Source organism: Periplaneta americana, chromosome 12 (genome assembly GCF_040183065.1).
Source record: "Periplaneta americana isolate PAMFEO1 chromosome 12, P.americana_PAMFEO1_priV1, whole genome shotgun sequence".
NCBI classification, from domain to species: domain Eukaryota; kingdom Metazoa; phylum Arthropoda; class Insecta; order Blattodea; family Blattidae; genus Periplaneta; species Periplaneta americana.
The window spans coordinates 34748735-34754734 of record NC_091128.1 but is presented as its reverse complement, the minus strand read 5'-3'; the positions used below and the strand labels follow the sequence as shown (position 1 = coordinate 34754734).

Sequence of the window (6000 nt, the reverse complement as noted above, 5' to 3'; positions counted from 1 at the left end):
TCAGTATCGCCAACTGAAGCGTACGAAAAGTCGCCAAGCCGTTGTTCAAAAGTCGCTAGATTCCGTATTATGAATAGAGACAATTTTATTTTCGTTGTTAGAGAATGCTGAAATAGTCCCTAAACCCCTATTTAAACAATAGAGAAGTTAAAAGAAATGGTCGCCGGAAAAACAGTTCAAAGTCACTATGATCTAGGGTGGAATTAATCATTTTTATTTTTATTGATCTCTGGGCGAACCTAGCGAAATTGCAGTGACACTCCCCTATCCACGTGGTCAATAAATGAAGCAGTTTGTACGTAATATTACGTAAGCTGTTTTAAAATATTAGAATCGCCTTTTACTTATGCATGTTATTGACTTTGTGAAATGTTAACGAAATTTGAAAGCAAGTCAGACCGTGTGAAAGGATTGTCGTTTCATCCAAAACGGCCATGGATTCTTGCAGGGTATGTTAAAATATGATCCAGTAGCTGATATTATAATAGGCTAGTTTTCATGACTATAGTCTAATCTCGTAGTTGATAATCAAATAAATATGTTATTTATTTATCAATATGTCTAATTTTGATTAGAAATTATGCAATGAATAGGTTCTATATAATTTAGCACTAACCATTGCACCTCAGTATCAACATTGTAAGTTTAGGTTAGGGTTGGATGTTGCAAAATCTATCATTTTGCTAATTGTGTGTCTCCAATGCCAAAACGTTTGGAAACTTAACCGTTACCTATAATAAGTTTTATTACATTCCAATACTTTTACGGTAATTCTTTAGAATAATTCATTACCACATTAAGTTACAAATATATTTACGTAGGCTAATTGGCTTCTTGTGGAGTCATAATATGTACCGTAAAAAAAAAAGTGAAGGTTACTTATGTCCCAGCCACTATAGGAACTTGATAAAATATCTTGAAAATTCCTTTGATTTATAGTATTGATTGCTAGAAATTGATGTGATCATTGGGAGAGCTGTAAAACTTACCTGACCCTAGCTAAATACGTACCTTAACGTACATACGAAAATTATCTTGCGTGAATGAAGAATACGGCCATATTTCATTAATGTAACAATGGGTTTCAGTGTCTCCAACATAGTAATAATACTACACACTTAATCACATCTAATCTAACCTCATAATACTACACACCTAATGTAACCCAACCTGTCATATAATACACACCTAATCTAACCTAACCTGTCACATAATACTACACACCTGTAGTAACATTCCTCATGTTTAGTATCATTTCGTTTGCATGTATTCCCGACCCTGTCGCGTCGGTCGGTAGCCATGTAGTGGAAGTAGATCGTAATTCCAGGAAGAAAATATTGCAACTTTCATAATAAGTACATTTAGTTCGTTCAGTGTATGTTTTGTGATATACTAAATGTGTTAAAGTGGTAATCATCCCATATAGTGCAATATATTCATTCAGTGACCGGTAGATACTCTACCTTGTCCAAAAAAAATTGAATGCCGATGTCGATATCGCACCGAAAGAAGACTTGAAAGTTGCTGTGAAAGTGGGGACAACGGAGATGTGCAGGCAGACAGGACTACTCCGTCAAAGAGGAAAGGGTAGGTGGCAACATATACATCTCATTTCCATGCGTTTCCTTATTGATCACAGAAAAAATCTGAGTTTTCGTAAGGTCGAATCAGTGACAGGTTAGGTTAGGTTAGTTTAGGCTTTTGGTATGCCTTGGAAAAAGGGTACATTCTTAATGAACTGTGAGTATATGCAAGGCATATCAAAAACCTAAACTAACCTAACCTAACCTGTCACTGATTCGACCTTACGAAGACTCCTCTCAGCTCTGTGATGAATATCGAAACGCACGGAAATGAGATGTATGTGCTGTCCTTGTCGGCTTCCTCTTCCACCTTGACAGAGTGATCTCGTCTGCCTGCACCTCTCCGCTGGTCCCACTTTTACAGAAAATTTCACGCTAGTTTCGATGCGAAATTAGTAAAAAGCACTCTGAAATAACACTAGAGTTATTCCATGTCAAATGAATTCACTTTCGAATTAAAATCTCCCATGACCTTTTAGATATTGTGTAAACTTGCCATATCAAGTGACCTTTTTTTTCTCGAAGGAGGGCTCATAGGCAAGGATCACAGCCTTACGCTTATTGTGCAATCTCCTTATTTTGAGTGATTTTTAAGTCCTTAGGACTGTATTCAAGCATGTGATTCACTGCTTGGTGCCATCTTCTCGATTCAGCTATGGGATCCAGTTCTTATGGAGTCATTTGAACAGCAATGCCCTCTGTTATCAAGTAACCTTATATAGTTATGAATGGAAATCTTAAGAAAAAATTTATTTTATCTTGTGTTCAAAAGTTATTATGTATTAACTTTTTTTTTACCGAAAATACTGCATTCTGAAGTAGTTAATTACCATTTTGTGTGGAATCAGTTGAGATACAGATCTGTGCAATGTCTCATTCAAAGCTCTTTTAATGGGCTTTATAATCACAAAACTACTTCATACTATTATCTTACACCACGCAAAGTTTCATTTTGAGATCATAATGGGATCAGGTGATAGAAATACAGTAATATAAGTTAAGAAAAATAATCAGTGTATCTCTTCTAGACTTTGACAAAGTCTAGCATTAGACAAATCTAGCTCATTTATTACTAGCACTTTTAAACAATATGATATTGGTTAATATAAATTCTATTTTTAGTAGCCTATAATATGATAACTAAAAAAATTAATTTAATTTGTAAGAAAAAGATATTTCTCTTATCAGCTTACCTCAGAACATTAACATAGTAGCTAACTTATTTGTCTGATATGCTGGAGGTGGTGGCTTCTGCTAACTCAAGTCTATCGGTCTTTTGTTTAGTCCAGGAAGTCAGAAATACGTAATATCTTATTCCAAAAATCATTGTTGTAAATAACTGCAAACCCCTTAAATAACAATATATAGTTTTAATGGATTTTACATTTGCACTGCTCACTAGGAGTGCCTTTAATCAGAAGAACATTTTGGGATCTAGGACTGCAAAACTTAGAATACCCTATGTTCACGTTATTATTCTCTGCTTTAACCTTCTTTCATGTGTAGCCTACTGTAAGATAATATTTGCGAACACGTTTTCTAATTCCATTTTCCCATAGTCATTTCATCACGCATACCTGGCAGTGTATACAATGTCTGATCGACATAAGAATGCTTCCACTAGAATTAGTGTATGTTGATTATTGTTGGTACCACTAGATTTTCTTCTCCATTTGTGATTTTAAATCCACTTCCTCCACCATATTATTCACAACTGCTAATCACTCATGTAATATTGGCAAATCTTTTAAAGTTTTCTTCACTGTCTTACCTAGAATTTGTGGAATTCTGAAAGGTGAAGCTTGAGGGACAGAAGCAGTGGAAGGACGTGGTAACTCAGCTGAACTATTCTTGTTATTATTTATGGAAGCTCTGCATTTCCTCTTTCCTTTTCTAGTTGATTCAGTTAGTTTCTTCTTCTCTTTCTTTGTCATAGTTAACTTAATGCTTATGTCTGTCACATAATTTTCTGTCGTTTTTCTTTTTCTTTAAAACTTGCATCACTTTTCTTTTTCTGGCAATACTTTCTCTGATTGGCAGCCTCCCTTGCTGTTTTAACATTGTCCGTATTTGATATTAAAAACTTTTAGATCAAATATAGATCTTGCAGTGTAGGCTTTCACGGCCGGAGTCTATAGATCTAGATTCATTTTCCGGGCAGAGAGGCCATGGTCTATTGGTTGGTTTTATACCAGACGTTTCGTCTGCAACTGCGGCAGACATCTTCAGTGGAGTGGTATCCGAGGTCGCAAGACTCTTCTCGGCATACCTGAGGCAACTGATCCTGTGGCTGGTTGTGCGGGCGTATTTATAGTGCGACTAGAGGGCCGAGGCCTGTTGTCGCTGCGGTCCGCGCCGTTTTGTTCGCTGAACGGAACCCAGAACGGGAGCAGCGAACAAAGCGGCGCGGACCGCAGCGACAACAGGCCTCAGCCTGCTAGTCGCACTATAAATACGCCCGCACAACCAGCCACAGGATCAGTTGCCTCAGGTATGCCGAGAAGAGTCTTGCGACCTCGGATACCACTCCACTGAAGATGTCTGCCGCAGTTGCAGACGAAACGTCTGGTATAAAACCAACCAATAGACCATGACCTCTCAGCCCGGAAAATGAATCTAGATCTTTAAATATAGATGTTTGTTGATATCAGTTGAACTCCACTGTCTAGCTTCTATAGTCACCGTGTGCTGTGAAGAGGAAGTTACTAGAAATTAGTACTGGTACCATCTAATGAGAGTCCACATCTGTGGAGTAATGGTTAGCGAGTCTGACTGCGAAACCAGGTGGCCCGGGTTCGATTCCCAGTCGGTGCAAGTTACCTGGTTGAGGTTTTTTCCGGGGTTTTCCCTCAACCCAATAGGAGCAAATGCTGGGTAACTTTCGGTGTTGGACCCCAGACTCATTTCACCGGCATTATCACCTTCATTTCATTCAGACGCTAAATAACCTAAGCTGTTGATAAAGCGTCGTAAAATAACCTAAAAAAATCTAATGAGAGCATTAAAAACTAAGGATACAGTGCTGTCTAATGTAAACATCTGCAATTAATTACATTGTTACATACATGACTTCTCAGTCACAAACCTGACCGATCACATGCATGACTATCATGGATTCTGATATTAAATCAAATTTTTATTTTTGTGGGGGATTTTGATAAAGTTTTATGATTTGTTTTTACACGCAATGTTTAAAAAATTTATATTTTGATTAATACAAAAGTTCCTACGTACATCAATATCCAGAGACATTAATTCACCCCTTTCCTTGAAAGAAACTATCTGCTGACGCAACAGTGCACAGTGGTCCAAACCACGAATTTAGCGGGACAAAAATAATTTTGAATAATTTCAAGGGAAAAATTGTTCCGGGGCCGGGTATCGATCGCGGAATCCTTTGCTTAGCGCATGAATGCTCTACCGACTGAGCTACCCAGGAACCATACACGACACAATTCTTCCCTTTATATCCACACAACTCAAATAGGCTGACAAGATGCCAGAAACCAAACTTTGAGTGCACACAAACTTTATGTGACTTAAATTGTGGCAAAACAATATTGTGGAGGGGGGGGGGGAGAATACTGTATACGCGTACCAACCAACGCATATTTTGTTTTTCATTGTTGCTTAGGAGTTTAGTGTAATGAAAATCTGAGAAATTTCTGTTATTTGTATTCAGAGGGTAAGTTATTTTATTGACTTAGACTGAACCTTGACGAACTAAACTAGTATATCTTTGTCGTGGACTGGGAAAAGTCAACACCAGGATCGTTACTTCATTTAAATGTAATGATTGTTTTACAGAAGGCCTATCTTTGTTTCACATCAACACAGTATCGTTTGTAGGCATATTAGTGTTTGAAGTTAAAGGTTCAGTTAAAGAAAAGTCTTTAATTTCAGAACTGTTAGTTTTTCTACACTGGTAATGCTAGTAACAAATCTTTCCATAGAATCACTGATTTTACTTTTATAGTCTTTCCACGTGATCGTTTTCTTTCTCTGTGCATAGCCGGATTCAAATTTCCTACCAGTATCCCTGTCCCTCTTTCCATTTCCAGAGATAATTACAAAACCTACCAGAACACTTACCAGAATATACACTACATAGAAGATCCCTACTAACGATACAAGCAACTTACAGCTCACTTTCAGATACAACAAACCACAAGAAAATGTCGCTAAACTCAAGTCAGCATTTCTGAGCTGCCTTGCAAGGATTACTGGAAATACAGTGTAGTCAACATTTCTTGCGCCAATTAAGTTTCGAACTCCCACACAAGGCCAAGTAGGAATACAATGTAGCCAACATTCCTTGCTCCAATTTAATTTTGAGCTGCTGCTCAAATGTTACTTGGAAAACAATGCAGTCAACTCAGTCCTAATGCTCCCTGCCTGTAAGATAACAGTAGTAGTT

At 37.5% G+C, this 6000-nt stretch overlaps 1 protein-coding gene across 2 annotated transcripts in view; it reads left to right on the top strand.

Annotated features, from left to right (window-relative positions):
* The first annotated feature begins 246 nt into the window (after positions 1 to 246).
* Positions 247 to 6000, top strand: part of LOC138710228 (coatomer subunit alpha-like) — an 82348-nt gene continuing 76594 nt past the window's right edge. Inside the window, exon 1 of one of the 2 annotated variants that reach the window (XM_069840899.1) lies at positions 247 to 449. In XM_069840899.1, the coding sequence (XP_069697000.1) occupies positions 370 to 449 (80 nt within the window). In that variant the 5' untranslated portion in view covers positions 247 to 369. Of the gene's footprint in view, positions 450 to 3971; positions 4075 to 6000 lie in introns of those variants that run through there. The other variant, XM_069840900.1, reaches the window with a different exon arrangement.